This window comes from Monodon monoceros, unplaced genomic scaffold, assembly GCF_005190385.1.
Source record: "Monodon monoceros isolate NGI ecotype Baffin Bay Population unplaced genomic scaffold, NGI_Narwhal_1 Super_Scaffold_11, whole genome shotgun sequence".
NCBI lineage: Eukaryota > Metazoa > Chordata > Mammalia > Artiodactyla > Monodontidae > Monodon > Monodon monoceros.
In genome coordinates, this window is record NW_021703767.1 from 73,097,690 (window position 1) to 73,112,632 (window position 14,943).

At 33.4% G+C, this 14,943-nt stretch overlaps 1 protein-coding gene across 2 annotated transcripts in view; it reads left to right on the forward strand.

The window, feature by feature from the left end:
- ACAP2 (ArfGAP with coiled-coil, ankyrin repeat and PH domains 2) overlaps window positions 1–14,943 on the forward strand; it is a 156,831-nt gene that overhangs the window by 124,603 nt on the left and 17,285 nt on the right. For both annotated transcript variants that reach the window (XM_029213913.1, XM_029213912.1), the window contains exons 11-16: window positions 2,973–3,024; window positions 4,296–4,396; window positions 5,001–5,106; window positions 10,819–11,027; window positions 11,369–11,438; window positions 13,187–13,278. In XM_029213913.1, the coding sequence (XP_029069746.1) occupies window positions 2,973–3,024; window positions 4,296–4,396; window positions 5,001–5,106; window positions 10,819–11,027; window positions 11,369–11,438; window positions 13,187–13,278 (630 nt within the window). The remainder of the gene's footprint in view (window positions 1–2,972; window positions 3,025–4,295; window positions 4,397–5,000; window positions 5,107–10,818; window positions 11,028–11,368; window positions 11,439–13,186; window positions 13,279–14,943) is intronic.

Consider the following 14,943-nt stretch of genomic DNA (forward strand, 5'->3'; position numbering starts at 1 on the left):
AACCTGCATTTCAATTGGATTACTTGCAATGGATATAAAGTCTCATGTTTTAAATTGGGAAGAAAGTGTAAACAACTTATTTGAGGAATGGAATTATACCTTTTCATTGCTTATCTCCTCAATTTGTTTTAATCTGGAAAAGAACATTTGATATGTATATAGTTATCCAAAGAAGATATAGATTGAGTAATATGAATACCTTTATATATATATGTGTCTGTATTTTTTAAGGGAAATAAGCTAGTAAGTGCTTTTTAAATTTTTTAAATGGTAATTAGGAATTAGCCCCTTTGGTAATCACCTTATTAATTATGTTTAAAGGAAACATTGTCAGTTCCTAGCTTTTGTTTGTTTTACCATTTTGGTCTTTTTCCTTGTGAAAAACTAAATTGAATTTTAGATAAAGGAACATGTACATGTTCAAGCTTTTAATTTTGTTAAATGTTCACCTTTTTGGCACCTATGTGCCAAATGTGTGCATGAATCCATCATCTGTATAGTTTTAGTGATAAAGCTTCTACAGATTTAGAAGTCTGACTTTTACCCATGTTCTTGATTTTGAGTTCCGGGACTAAGTGCTCAAAAATTGTAAAAGATACTTGATTTCTTTTTTAATGTATTCCCTCCCCACCAAAATTCTGTCATCCTATGGCTCTCATTGGTATTTAAAAATTAATAATATTTGTTTATGAATGTAATATTTTGGTCTAAAATCTTTATTATGTTATCTCAGTTTGAGATAGATATAAAGTGGTGTCTTAGTTTTCTTAAAACCAAGAAATTTTCCTTTTTAAAAACTTTTATATTTTGGCTTTGTGGTCAGTTTGTGAATCTTGCAGAATATAGTGTAGTTGTCAGCACAATGCTTTCCAACATTTGTCTTTTTTATTATTTAATTACCTTTTAAAGAATCTTTAAATTGCAGGTAGCATGAACTTGAAAAATATTAAATATTTTTGCATATCGCATAGACTATGAACTGTCTCATTTTTCCTTTTATTAAAATTGTTAATAATAACTAGGATTATCCTACAGGAGCAATTTAAAATTATATTTTATTTTACTTACCTGATTAAGGTCTTCATCCGTGTAAATGAGTAAAGTTAGCTCTTTTTTCTTTTTTTAGTGGCAGAGGAGGGGAGATAGTATCATAAGACATACTGATCTTAGTAATTAAAATATTTTTCTACCTAGGATATATTGTGGGATTGTTTTTCCTTAGGAGATGTCAAATTAAGATGAATTTATAGTGTATACAAAAACTAATGATGTGAGAAAGTTACCCAGAAGCAGATAGATGGTAGGGGAGCTGAGTTTCAGAAATACAAATGATCTATAAAGTTAATAATCAGAGGAAATTGTCTCTAAGAAAAAAAATTAAGTTTTTATCTAGTATTTTGTTATTTATGTTTAGAGGCTATTCTAAGATTCAGCAGGTCAAAAGAAATTTATTTTTTGAAGACCTCAGAAGCATGAAAAGTTTACATGGATGTTTTTCCATTGTGCAATAAAATTCATTGTAGTTTTTCATCAAATTATATAATATGATTACTATATATAAAATATAAGAATTTTTATTAATATGGTTTACGCTACTTCAAATGATTTTTTTAAAAAACACTTTAATCAATATCAGAGATTGTTTCCATTGCATGTCATCCCATGTGGCAGGGCTGCACCATTTTGTTTGTTTGGAGGTATTTCCTTTAACATTTCTAACCAACCATGTGTTCCAAAGCAAAGAGACCCAGAAGTTCTTCCTTTTCTAGCTCACCTCTTGATGATTTGCATTTAGAGGCAACCCACTTGGTTTTATCTAGATGCTTATTTAACAGTCTCTATTTTAATGGTAACAGTGATACCTTTTTAAATAGCAAGAAAACCTAACAATCTGTCTAGCTTAAAAATAGAAAAGCATCTAATCATTTTCTCAGCTTTGGAGAATTAACTTAATTTTTTAAAATAGAAATTCTAAATATGTCTAAATACAATTTTTAGTGCTTTGTATTAGTATCAATGAAAAGGTAGAATCTCTATCTGCTGATAGATTAATAACTAATGTTTATGATAGAAATCATCTCACATGAAACTAATTTTAAAATAATGACTCAAATACTGTTTTACCTTTCATGCTTGATGAGAGTTTTTGCTTCCTTTTATGAATGGCTTTTGGCTGTGATTTTTTTTTTGTAAGTCTTTAGGTCCTTTTACTGTTTTAATAAATTAGAATTAGTAAATATGCCATACGTAGCTTAGTTTTTTCTTCTAAAGAAGATTGCAAGTAAAGTGTTTGCCAATTAATGTATAGTAATGAGCAGAACAATAGTTGGGTGACTCATTTTTAGTCATAACTTTGATTATTCTGCTTAGAAGTATTTTACTTGAAAGTAAGCCCAAGTGAATTGGCACCTATCCTCCTGTGATGTCAGTTCTAAAAGGATGATACAATTTTCTGTTTTGCTTAACAAATCAAATGCTGAATTAGCTTCAGAAAGGTTGAAAACAAAGCACCATTTATTTCAGTCTTTTATTGTATACAAATGAAGTCTTATTAATAATATAATTTTATTTCTAGTTTATAACAAAAGCAAATTATTTTGGGGGAAAGATTTAGTTATTTTTGAGGAAGCTCAAAAAGCTAAATTTTTATTTTAAAACAATTATTATTTGGTAATGACATAAAGGATGACAACTTTTGTTAGGATACAAATTTCTGACATAAAAATGAATCAAAATATAGTAATTTTATTTTCCTAATCTGTGGTTTTAAAATTGCCTGAAATTGTTTTTTTACTTTCAGTAGTTATCTATCTCATTGACATCAGTTTATATAAAGCAAAACAAAACAATGCACTTCTAAAAACATAATTACCATAAACTGATTTTCTAGTGCTTTCCCCAATATTTCTTTTCTAACAACAACTGAAATAAATTATGTTTGTGAAAACGTAATCTATTTTGTATTTATTTAGACGCTGGTTTTCAATACAGAATAATCAGTTGGTTTACCAGAAAAAGTTTAAGGTAGGTGTTTTGTTAATTAGTGAAAACCCATCGAGTCCCCAGTTTAAGTTTTTTAACTGTTCCTTTTGGTAAAGCATTGAAGTCCATAAATATGAATGTGTGCAAGATTACTGTTTATTAGTTTTATGTTTGTGTATGTATAAGAGGACTCAGAAGTGGAAAGTGTCAACATTGTGTCCTGAATTCTTAGTTCCTAGCTTTGAGATGGATTTTTCTGTGTCCCAGGATTATTACTTTTATTCCTTCACATGTTTCTTTGTCCAGCTGTGAGACAGGAATTCCCTAGTACTGTTTTGATGCTGAAGGAAAGGGTGCCTTTTAAGAAATATCACCTTAGGGCCAAAAGTGGTAATGGAGAAAGGTTAATAATTACATTAAAGTGTAAGCTTGAATTAATTTAAATAGAAACTTTTAAATTTGTTAACATTGTTTTTACATGTTTGTTTTCCTGAACCTGATTTTAAGAGTGAGGTATTTTTATTTAATGGAAAGGCATAATGAGATTATATGTGACTTGAGAATGTTAAAGATAATTAGAGAAAAAGAACTATTAGTAATGATGACTTGATTTTTACCTAGTTAGTCTTTATGAATGATGTATTCACCTGTAAATTTCAAATATCCACTTTACTCTTGAGATGACACAATGTGAAATTTTACTTGCTATTCTATGGTAGCAGGTTTATTCCATAGAAGTTCTTTATTCTAACTAATTAGTCCATGGTTATTTCTACTCTGATAAGCTTGGTTTTGAGTTTATTTTTTTATTAAGTACTAAAAAATGATTTAAAATTTCTCATTTTCTTAGGTATTTTAAGAAGCACGTATAGGCTTCTTATTTTTCTTTCAGTTATTTAAACTTGACTCATGAAAGGCTTCTTGTTTTGGAGGAAAGTAGCTTTTATTATATGTGAGTAAGGATCAGGAGAGAAATCGATATGAAAGAAAATAGAAGAAAATGAACAGAAAGCTAACATTCATTGAGCACTTGCTAATTAACTACCAAGTGTTGGACTAAGTTTATATAAACTATTTCATTTAATTCTTATACAGCAGTTTTATGAGGCAGATAAAATTATTAACAGGGCAGAATTACCTTTATTAGTTATATCTATGTTGATAACTCCTATTTCTAACCTAAAATAAGATAAAATATAAACCTTTAAAATTAGACCATTTATTCCAAGTACTGTTTTTAAGTATGTTTTTATTGGTAGTCGGTATTTAAAACCTAGGTTGATAAATATAGGAGTTTTGTTTCCTTATTGTAGGATAATCCCACTGTGGTGGTAGAAGATCTAAGGCTCTGTACAGTGAAACATTGTGAGGACATAGAACGACGATTCTGCTTTGAGGTGGTCTCTCCAACAAAGTGAGTGGTTCTAAAGAATTTGAGAGTTGCTTTTATGTTTCCATAGCTTGTCTTAAAGAATTTTCCAGAATACAGAGAGATCTGTGTTGCAGTTGTGATTATATGAGCTAAAGAGGAAAAAAGTGCACTAAAAGTAAATTTTAATAATTAATGATTACACATATTAAGTCAGATATTTATGTAACTTCTACCCAGTATCGTATTCTTTAAATTCTATAAAGATGATTGATGTGGCCATGTGAAAACATATTAACTGTCATGGTAATGAACTGAAGTCATATATCAGATAAATTTCTTTGATAACTATTATTTCATATATCTACCCAATGGAAAAAATTAATGTTATTTTATGTGGCAAATTTAAAGTTTTTTTTTTTTTTTAATATACAGGAATGGGTGATTTGTTTTCAGTAGGTAATTTATTTCATTGGTTCCTTGATTTCTTTATGAACATACCCTGTCGTAAAGATAGGTGAAATAAAACCTTTCAACAGAAATTAGTTTTTGTTAGAAAATTATTAAATAACAAAGTGGACAAAAAAGTAAACCTTCTTATTTTTTGGTTTAATTTAGTATCTGAGAAAACAATGTTATTTCCTTTTAGAAGTTGTATGCTTCAGGCAGATTCTGAAAAGCTGCGCCAGGCATGGATTAAGGCTGTTCAGACCAGTATTGCTACTGCTTATAGAGAGAAGGGTGATGAATCGGAGGTTAGTAAACAGTATTGTAATACCAAGTGATACATTAACAAAGTTTCTAATTTTAGTCGCAACATTGCATGATTATTAAAACTTTCTTTTTTATGGAGGATAATTTTTTTTGTAATTGAAATGGGTTTTATTTCTAAATTGTAGATTCAGTTCTCTTGCTTATTTCTCTTTACTTATCATTTTATATATATGTTTAATATATATTTAATATATATATTTATGTTTAATCCATTATTTCAATATGTGTCCCAGGTATTCTGATGCAAGTATTTTTCCCCAAATATTTTATTATTCTAATAAAACAGTGAATGTGAAAGGTATTTAAAATTAAATCTGGGTGAAAAGCAAAAAAGGAAAGCTCATATTTTAGTGGAAATCTCCTTGGAGAAGATAAACTAAATATAGAGTCTTGGGTTGTAGTCTGGCTTTAGCTACCCAGTGAGTTTACAAACTCCTTTGAGCAAGGCCATGAGTGAGTCTTAAGAAATGGAACTCACCACTTCCCCCCACTAGCTTCCTGAAAATGTGACATTTGTGAATCTGTACATGTCTGAAAATGTCTGTATTCTATCCTCACATTTGTTTGATAGTTTGGTTGAGTTTGGAATTTTTGGGTTGGAAATGATTATTCTTAAAAATTTTAATGGCAGTGTTTTTCTTGTTTCCAGAGTTGTTGTTGGAGTCTTTCTTGTTACCAGTCTTTAGTATTCCTCCTCCTCTCCAATTTCTTTGTTTTCTTTTTCTGGAATTTCTGGACTGGTCTTATGATTTTCTTATTTTTTGTGTTTTTTGTTCTGCATTCTGGGAGATTTTATCAGTTAGTCTTCCAAACCTTCTATTGAATATTTCAGTTCTGCTAGCACATATTTAATTTCCAAGAGATCCTTTTTGTTTGCTGAATGTTTGTACATATAAACCTGTTCTTTTTTCAAATATGCAGTGTTAGAGTTGTGGTTCTTAATCTTGACTACACATTAGGATAACACAAGAAGCTTTAAAAAATCCCAGTGCTTAGGTCCCACCCCAGAACAATTGAATGGAGTTGGGACCCAGGCATCAATATTTTTAAAAGCTTTCTAAATGTTTTCTGTGTATAGACAATGTTGAGAACCATTTTATTAGGGGCTTTCCTTGGCTTTCTGGTAATCTGCTCATGGTTGCAAGATAAGGACTAACCTCTTCGGAAGCTCTGAGAACACAGTTAGGACTTCGTTGACTGTGAGCTTCAGCAAAGTGTGGACCATTTGTTGAGGAACAACCATAGTTAGGGTCTTTGGAGTCTTTTCAGCTAAGATTCCCCAGAGAAGACTCAACCAATCTCCTGCATAGGGATAAGGGCCTGGCTTGGAGCTAATGGCTGGGGATCGCAGCATTCGGTGTGTATACATTAATTTAATCCTCTGCCTTCCACCTTTTAGGTAAACCCCATCCAGTCACTTTCTGTTTTACTTTCCCAGAGAATAAACCTCTAGTCATTTGTGTGTCTTTGTAGAGAGCAGTCCACTAATGGCAGTGTTGGGGAGGGCACCTTCGATCTAACTGCTTCTTAAACAATCAGTCTTCCTACTTTCATCCCCACTTCCGAGATAACTGGTATAAATCCTTGAGTCGTTTGAATATTATGTGATATAAATTGATGGACTCTTAGATTTTTCTTATTCTTTCCTTAGATTTTACCTTGGTCTACTCAGTTACCATTCATCCAGCCACTCTTCAGCTCCCCAAGTTTTGTTGCTCTTATTTTCTTTCCTGTTCTCCCTATTCTTGTGGATAAATGTCTTAACTTTTTAAAATAAAAAAGCTTAAGTTTTTAAAAGTAGATTACAGATATCATGTCATTCCACACTTAATAGTAATTTCTTAATATCGTCTGTAACCCAGTCTATATGCATGTTTCTTCAGTTGTCCTAAAAATGTCTTTTACAACCTGTTTTACAAAGTAGGATCTCTTCTATGACTGGGCATTGCATCTGGTCTTATGTTCCTTGTCTTTCCATCTAGAACAGTTCTTTTTTTTCATAACAATGATGTGCTGAAAAGGTTAGGCTATTTGTTCCTATAGAATTCCTTCTCATAGATTGCAACGTAGATAATGTGTATACTTCATGCTGCAACAGGAGACATACAATATTGTTATCCAGCCACTGTTAATGTGAAAATGTTCTGTGTGAACATGAAGCAGACACATTGGATTAGGGAGATGACAATATGATCCCTCCATTGTCATGTTACATTTCCTTTTTTGTTCCCAGTCTACTTTGTTATTTTGTGTAACAGAATCTACCTTGTGTTACTTTGACCCTTTAAGATCTATGCTCCATCAACCATTCATCTAATAGTTTTATAACTGAATTTGTAATTTCATTAGGAATTGCAAAATGATGATTTTCTAATTCTGTCATTCCCGCCTGCATTCCTGTGTGAAATACAGGTTTTCTTCATCAACGGAGCAATTAGTTAGTTTAATAAAATGCTTAATTTTTTGCTTTTAATTACCACATTTGGTTGATTTATTAGCTACCTTAAGTGGGGACAGATACATGTTTTTTGGGATATCATTATACACTCATGGATTTTTGGTAAATACAGTGGGTCCCAATTAATTGCGGTAATTACTCTTTTTTCATATTCAGATTATCACAACTTTGTCCATTAAGGGCTCTGGGTAATTGCCTTTAAAAAAATTCTCTAGTTTTTAGCGGAGTTTTGAGAGGGAACAAATTTAGGTGTGTATCCAGATCATCTTGATGAAGGAGCTAGTGGTGTTGCTGAAATACCTATGTTAGCAAAATCATACACCAGAAATAGCAGGGATTACAGGAAAAATAGGGATAGGGCCAACCTAAAAAACCGTGTAAGTTTGTAACTTGAATAATTTTTGGAACTTTAGAATCTCAGTAAAAATATTGGCTTGGCCAAAAAGTTTGTTTGGTTTTAAGTGAAGATAAAAGACACATTTTTCATGAAGAACTTTATGGAACAACTTATTCACTACCGAATGAGCTTTTTGGCCAACCCAATATTAGCCTAGCTAAATTCCTAATAAATGAACACTATAATATAGAATACAGATAGGACTTAACTTTAAAAATTGGTGAGGATAGCTTAAAGGAAGGGCACAGAAGGGTTGAGGCTTTGGTGATATATACAAAATACATAAAGATCAGAGAGAATGGTGCAGTAAACACTTTCAAGTCATAGCACATGGCCAAAATGAGCCAAGAAGAATGGGGAGATGGGTGTCCTTTTCAGTCCTGTGTTCCTTGAGGTGGCCAGCCCAAGTTCTGCTGTGTTAGTGTACTTTGCTTTCAGCCAAAAGCATTAGCTAATAAAGAAAAAATTGGGACTGAACCAACATGATTTCTGCATTATATTGACATCCTTTCTCTATATGATAATTGCTTATGAGCTAATTCACATTATCAAACATGTTTTAGTAAAGCAGATTTTATTTCTTTTTTTAAAAAATTTTAAAGTAATCTCAAATTTATAGAGAAGTTCCAAGTACAATACAAACAATTTTTTCCCCTGAACTGTTTCAGAGTAAGCTGCTAACATATGCCCCATCACCCATTATTAATTTAGTGAGTAATTCCCACAATTAGGACATTTCTCCTGTATAAGCATAGTACAGTCATCAAAATCAAGAAATGAGCATTGATGCATTACTTCCATTTAATTCTCAAATATCATTGTTTTAACAGTTGTCCCAGTAATGTTCTTTACAGCAAAAAGATGCAGTTCAGAAGCACAGGTCTCTTTTAGTTGTCATGACTCTTCAGTTTCATTCAGTTAGGAATAGCCCCTCAGTCTTACTTTGACCTTCTTGACCTTGGTTGTATTCAAGATTACAGATTTCTGTAGAATGTCCCTCATTGTTGGTTTGTTTACTCACAAGGTTATGCACCTTTTGTAGGAATGTTGTATAAATGATGCTGTGTTCTTCTCACTGCATCCTTTCAGGTGGCACAAGATTTTGATTTGTCCCGTTATTGGTGATGTTAACTTTGATCACTTGAGTAAGGTAGTGTCTGCTAGACTTCTCTACTGTAATGTTATCTTTGTAATAGTATTTTGTGTGTGTGGGGGGGTACTTTGAGACTATGTAGATATTCTGTTCCTCATCAGGCTTTAAATTTTAAAATATAATTATATCAATATAGGCCTCTATTTTATTCAATGTATTATAATTCATTACTATCATTATTTGTTTTGTTTCTCAAATTGACCCAAGTTTGGCCAATCCAGTGGAGCTCTGGATTCTGTATCCTTTTGACATGTTCCCAACAATCTTTGAGTTGTTCTCTACTTTCTAACATGATGAGATGTTCCGAGTTCATCTTCTTGTAGTTTCTCTGTACTAGCCTTGAAATCAGCAGTTTCTGCAAACTGCCCTAGTTCTTTTTCGTGGAGAATAGTTTGTAGAAACCAAGATAAGGGAATATACATGTATATATACACATATACACATTTACATCTGTATAACTTTATGTATCTATTTGTATTGAAACCATTAGGGCACCTGTTGGTATCTCCAGTCCTAATTTAATATAACAGGGTTTGTTCTACCTCTCTCCCTTTTTATATAAATGAGCCCTTTCTCTGCAGTGAGAAATCTGGCTCCCACTTATTTTTAGCAGGTTTAGTTACATAATCAGTTCCCCTGTATGTGACCAATATCCCTTCCCTGCTGCCATTTCCCACCTGCCAGGCTCTAACATCTCTCACTAGGTGGCACTCCCACTTTGTAGTTCCTCTCTATCCTCAGGCTCTCATTTCCTTTGTTGGGCTGTCTCCCTATGCAAATACCCTCCTTCTGCTGCTTGGGAACAGCAACCTGCACAGGGTCACTCTCATTTGAGGGTATGCTCCTCACCCAGCTGAGTCCTCTCTGGCATACTGTATCCCCACACTTTCTTTGCTTAGCCCCACCTAACGGCTATTGAACTGAGTTTTCAAGAAGGGCAAGACAGGGGCCAAATTATATTTCTGTTGATCTTATACTAAAATACTGGCTTGTTGAAATGTTTTTAAACCAGAAGACTTTTTAGGTCATATCTTTAATTGCTCAGGATCCCCAAACTACATGTTTGTATTTGGTCGTTATTGGTATAGACTTTGTTGTTCACTTAAAAAATTAGCTTTTTGCTTATCTACCACCTTTGCTTTTCTCCCCCTTTCGCCTGAGATTTTAGACATCGTGCATTCTGTTGTTGATTCACTCGTAATTATAATTATGCAATTGATCTCCTCATTAGTAAAAGGCCATATCATTTTCAGTAATTCACTGCAGTAATTGAAACAACTTGCTTGCAGTTCATTGAATACCTTGGAAAAACTTGGTATAAAATAGTATTTATTTTATTCTTGAGTCTTTATAGTCTCACGTGTACTCTCTCTGTGTCTCATCCTGCGTGTTAATTTACTGTTCCCCTTTCTCTTTGCCATTTTATCTTGTACATACATTCATTGTGTCGGGTTATTTTTCAATATTAATGTGTTTCTCCCCACAAGACTAAAGGCCAATTGATGGAGGAAACTATATCTTTTCATCCTTGAATCCCCGGTGCTTAGAACAGTGCCTGGCTTAGGCCCGTAATAGGCCTTCAATTTGTTGATTAGAAGCATTTGTTTGGAGCATGCAGTGTGCAACGTAGTATTACAATCCTTTTTTTTTTTTTTTTTTTTTTTAATAATTCTTAATTCTTTTAGAAGCTGGATAAGAAATCATCTCCATCCACGGGAAGCCTGGATTCTGGAAATGAGTCAAAAGATAAATTATTGAAAGGAGAAAGTGCATTGCAGCGAGTCCAGTGTATTCCTGGCAATGCCAGCTGTTGTGACTGTGGTCTGGCAGACCCACGGTGGGCCAGCATCAACCTGGGCATCACCCTGTGTATCGAGTGTTCTGGGATTCACCGGTGGGTAGGCCTGCCCAGGATGAGAGACTTCTTTCCGTTAAACACATATTGTAAATTACTGTGTCTCATTGGTTAGAGGACCTTTCCCACTTGCCTAGTTTGACTGCCAGTGTGTTTTTGTATCTTTTATGAAGTGGATAAAATTCTGGTTTGTGAAGTACTTTTGAGGACTTTGATTCACCATTCATTATTAACTAGAAGATCTATCCCTATTTATGTATGTGTTGAGGCCTATATTAGAGACTATGTCACATTAAGAGAGAAAAATAACTTGCATAATGTGCAAATAGAGACTTGAAAGTTTTATATATTAATGCAGTCTTTTTTTTTTCCCCACTTAGGAGTCTTGGAGTTCACTTTTCAAAAGTACGATCTTTAACTTTAGACACCTGGGAGCCTGAACTTTTAAAGGTAAAATGAATATTTGCTTAAAAATATTTTATGTTTTCACATAAAAGTCAAGATTTTATTTATTTATTTATTTTTTTGCCACATAGCTGTGCAGGATCTTAGTTCCCCTACCAGGGATTGAACCCATGCCCCCTGCAGTGGAAAGGCAGAGTTCTAACCACTGGACTGCCAGGGAATCCCCCAAAGTCAAGATTTTAGAATCTGGTTTTACAAATGTGTGAGTTTCTCAGTGCTAACAGTGAATTAAATTGTATTGGAACATATCTGATGTTATTTTGGCAAATCTGATGTTTTGTTATTGGTTTTTTAAATTGCTAAGCTTATTATGTAGCACTCTTAACTCCATGTCAGTTCACTTTTTTTTTTTTTGCGGTACGCGGGCCTTTCACTGTTGTGGCCCTCTCCCATTGCGGAGCACAGGCTCTGGACACGCAGGCTCAGCGGCCATGGCTCATGGACCAAGCCGCTCCATGGCATGTGGGATCCTCCCGGACCGGGGCAAGAACCCGTGTCCCCTGCATCGGCAGGCGGACTCTTAACCACTGCGCCACCAGGGAAGCCCTGTCAGTTCACTTTTTAAGGAAACCAGCACCCTGCATTTTTATGTTTTCTCACAAATTATCTTAGATTCTGTGCCTTAATTTTATATTTTATAATTACATAAATTCTTGTTAAAAATATTAGATATTGCTATAGTGAGCTGCGTGATGGATTGGTATAGCATGTCATTATCATTGCATATTTTAGCATAACACATTTGCAAATTTACATTTTTAAGGGGTAGTAGTCATCAGACTAAGACATCCTTTTTCCTGTGTAAGGATTCATATCTATGAAAATGTCATAAATGATTTTATATCACAACTGGGTTTTTAATATTTACAAAATTTATACTGGTTAATAGTATACCCATTTTAATTCCCACCATTTAGTTTACCATACTGTAAAAAATATACATTTGTTTAAAGGTTGTAGTGTATCCTACATTTATTTCTGTCTGAAAATTGTGTTCTTAATGTGCTGGTGTTTTTATTTCAATCCATAAATAAACCAATAATCCTGTCAATTAAGTAAAGTAAAAAGTTTTCTTTGTGGAATCACTGTGGAAACGTCTAAATGAAAGTGATTAAGTTGGCTCCTGTGGTAGAGCCCTATTTCGATAGATTCCATAAATTGTTATGAATTCAAAGTAGAAGAAAGTGGGGGGTGGGGGCTAGCAATCTAATTTCTGCATCAACTTTGCGTGTAGATATGAACTCAGTGGATTCAGTTTAGAAGCTTTGGTTGAAACACAATTGTCTGATACATTTAAAAAATATTGAGACTTAAAAAAATATTTAGAAATACTTATAAATAAAGTGTAAGGAGAAAATAGTTTGCTTCAATTCTGAGTTGTTTAAACCTTACCGTGTCTGGACTTAGGCTTCTTTTTTCAGTTAACTTAGCAGATGTTGTGAATGTGTAGCCTTGTGCTAGCCACAGTAAGGGATAGAAATCTGGTAGAAGATGGGTGAGGAGAAACGCTTTCTTGAGGAGTAGTAATCTTCTAGGGGAGGTATTCTGGTGAAGAATGGCAAAATGGTGATATTGCTCTCAGTCCTTGTCTCCTTTTGTTTTAAATTTAAGCATCTTTGTGAAATGAGCGTTTGCAGAACATGCAAAAAGAACTAAGTAGCTCTGTTTGCTTAAGGATTTATACAGTGTTTTTTAGGAAATTATTGCTTATTTTCTGTCTTTCTGCCAAACAGCTTATGTGTGAGTTGGGGAATGATGTTATGAATAGAGTTTATGAAGCTAATGTGGAAAAAATGGGAATAAAGAAACCGCAACCAGGACAAAGGTACTGTTGTGTTAATGTGTTACCTCATTCCCCCCCCCACCATCTTGAATATAGCTGTTATTTTATTTCACTTTAATTGATATGTATTATTGAAGCAGACTGTTCAGAAGAGATCATTACTGCTTCTGTTAAAATGTGGCTGTGTCTCTCTTGGGTTTGTTAATTAGATAATTATATTTTACTAGTCAGATAATAAATTATAGTCTCCAGATGAGAGAGAATCTTAAAAATTAAGGCTCCGGGGCTTCCCTGGTGGCGCAGTGGTTAAGAATCCGCTTGCCAATGCAGGGGACACAGGTTCGAGCCCTGGCCCAGGAAGATCCCACATGCCGCGGAGCAACTAAGCCCGTGGGCCACAACTACTGAACCTGCATGCCACAACTACTGAAGCCTGCACGCCTAGAGCCCGTGCTCCACAAGAGAAGCCACCACAATGAGAAGCCCGCACACTGCATTGAAGAGTAGCCCCCGCTCGCCACAACTAGAGAAAGTCCGCGCACAGCAACAAAGACCCAAAGTAGCCAGAAATAAATAAATTAAAAATAAATTAATTTTAAAAAAAAAGGCTCCACATAGGAATATAAAAACTCTTAGCAGTTAAAGGAGACAAAGTTCTGTTAGTGGCAGGCCTTTAAAAAGAGTTAATCTGTTCATTAATGTCTCCAAGGATCAAGTTTCTACTACCTACAATGAATGTATCACATTGTTTGACTTCGTTCTGCAAATATTTGTTAATTATGTATTTCATACATGGCATTATTATATTGAAGAATTACAGATGAAAAGGGTAGCTTCTGGTAGGGGAGAGTACTTACTTAATTACTCTGTTTGAAATTTTACTTCCAATTCTATATATGGAGACTCTGAACGAAGTGGCCGCCTTCAAGGTAGATAATTAGTTTTGTTGTTCATGTTATTTTTAGACTTTATGATTCTTTATATTAGATATTAAAATTTTATTTGCCATAATCCTATGTTTGATTATATTTTTATGATAATTAATACTTTTTAAAAGTTATTGCCCTCTAAACCAATACCACTTAAATCAGATTCTTATTTTTTTTGCTAAAGCATGTCTGTTTGAGTTATTTCAGACCTTGAGATATCCTATTTTAGCCAAAGACCTAGGCATTTTAGAAAGATGTAAGTAAGAAAAGGTATAGAACAAACTTGGTGTTTTATAGTTGTATCATAAATCAAAAATTTTAAATGTGATACCTTTTTTGGTCCCCCTTAAGTTAGAAATGCTATGTTGTTTTGAAGTAGTTGTCTTACGAAGAATTATGGTCATGACTAGTGATAGTTCAGTATGTGACATTATTTATCGGAGTAAAACTGGAATTAAAGTTAACTTCTGTAAATTTTAATAGTTTCTTGGTAATGTTTTTCATTCTGTAAAAAGCAAAAGAGAATATGTATGGGAATGAATGAGCATAGAAATTAAGACAATAAGAGAGTGCCATGTTAATACTTGTGATTTTTCATTTTATTGTTTGTTTTTCATTTAAACATGAAATCATGGTTCATTAAATATTGGGAAGGAAAACATGTTGTAGAATGTTGCAAATTCAGTTTTAACTAGTATGACATTTAGTGACTTTCTTTGAAAAATTCAGTATGTAATGGCTTCTTTTCAGTATTAGCCATGCTAAGAGATTAAGCAGA